Source organism: Myotis lucifugus, unplaced genomic scaffold (assembly GCF_000147115.1).
Source record: "Myotis lucifugus unplaced genomic scaffold, Myoluc2.0 scaffold_341, whole genome shotgun sequence".
Taxonomy (NCBI): Eukaryota; Metazoa; Chordata; class Mammalia; order Chiroptera; family Vespertilionidae; genus Myotis; species Myotis lucifugus.
The window spans coordinates 805284-806634 of record NW_005871389.1 but is presented as its reverse complement, the minus strand read 5'-3'; the positions used below and the strand labels follow the sequence as shown (position 1 = coordinate 806634).

The following is a 1351-nucleotide window of genomic DNA, read 5'->3' as shown; positions in this document are numbered from 1 at the left end:
CCTCCCGCTTCTCCGGTCCTGGCCTCCCATTGGCTGAGGACTTCGTCCCTCCGAGAGCCGCCCGGCCGGCCCGCGCCAGGCCGGAAGACCCGCCCCACGAGCGGCCTTCCATGCTGTTGATTGGTCCAGGCGGCTGTCAGTCGGAGCGGCGGGCCCCGAGTCGGCCGCGGGGGCCCGGGGTCGGTGCGCGACCCGTACTGGCGGTGGTTTCCGGTTCCGCGGGGCTGGCGGGCGGGCGGGCGGTCGGGAACGGCGGCGGCGGCGGCGCCTGACAGACAATGAGGGCGGCGGGGAGGCGCTGAGCGGCGGCAGCGGCGGCGGCGAGCGACGCGGGGCCCGGGGGCGGGGCTGGGCGGCAGCCATGGACAATCAGGTGAGGAGCGGCCGCGCCGCCCCAGCGCAGCCCGCGGCCGTCCGGCCCGGGCCCCCTTCCTCCCTCCCTCCGTCCGGCCGGCCCGGCCCCTCCTTGGGTCCCGGCCTCCCCTCCCGGCGCCCGCCCGCCCCGCTCCGCCCCCGCTTTTGTGCGCCCCGAGCCTTTATGTGGGGCAGGGGCGCCCCTCCCCCATCCCCGCCCCGGGCCTGGCTGGAGCGCCTGGGACCCTCCCGAGGATCCGGGCAGGCCTCGCCCAGAGCCTCCTGGGACGCCCCTTGGGACCCCTGTGCGGCCAAGAACCCTCTGGGGCGCCCCTCGGGAACGCAGCCCAGAGTCCCCACAAGCGCCCTGGGGGCCGCTCAGGTTCCTCGGATCCAGCCTGTACCCCCTTTCTCCTTTGGGCTGGCCTGAGTCTCCTTTCCCTTTTGGACCCTTGGCCCCGAGTCCCCTCAAGCTCCTCGAGTCTCCAACCTGCTGCCTGTTCTCTCCCTTACACTGTGGCCTGGGTTTGAGTCCCCCCAGAGCCCTGGGACCTTGGTTTGCAGCCGTCTCCTTCCTCGAACCCTAAGCCTTCATACCGCTCTTCGTCTTCCAGGCCTGAGCCCCCTCTCCCCTCTGATCCTGCTCCTGCCTCAGCCCGAGTGTCCATCTGTCCTCAAAGCCCGGCCAGGACCCGGGTCTTTGCCCACAAGGACCCAGGCCTGCGTTGAATGACCACCCTTTGGGTCTGGGGTGGCTTCTTCAGGTGCCTTTGCCTTATCTGCTGCCTCAGTCCCTCTGGTTTCAGGCCCTGCTCACTCCCCGAGTCCCCAGTGCCTTAGGGGCTGACTCTCACCTTCAGACCCTCTTCTCTTAGACCGGCCGCGGCGCCGTTATTAATTAATAAGTCGAGCACACCCGTCATAAAAATGAATATGAAACGAGGGATATTAACGGCCATAGAAGGCGCGGTATGTGTAGTGGATTAAGACAGTATGT

At 69.0% G+C, this 1351-nt stretch overlaps 1 protein-coding gene across 5 annotated transcripts in view; it reads left to right on the top strand.

The window, feature by feature from the left end:
* Positions 1-217: 217 nt before the first annotated feature.
* Positions 218-1351, top strand: part of MLLT1 (MLLT1, super elongation complex subunit) — an 84474-nt gene continuing 83340 nt past the window's right edge. For 4 of the 5 annotated variants that reach the window (XR_002832206.1, XM_014466484.2, XM_014466481.2 and 1 more), the window contains exon 1: positions 269-373. Coding sequence is in view for 4 of the 5 variants with exons in the window: in XM_014466484.2 (XP_014321970.1) it covers positions 362-373 (12 nt within the window). In the remaining variant the exon portion in view is untranslated. Of the gene's footprint in view, positions 374-1351 lie in introns of all 5 variants that reach the window. The other variant, XM_006101107.2, reaches the window with a different exon arrangement.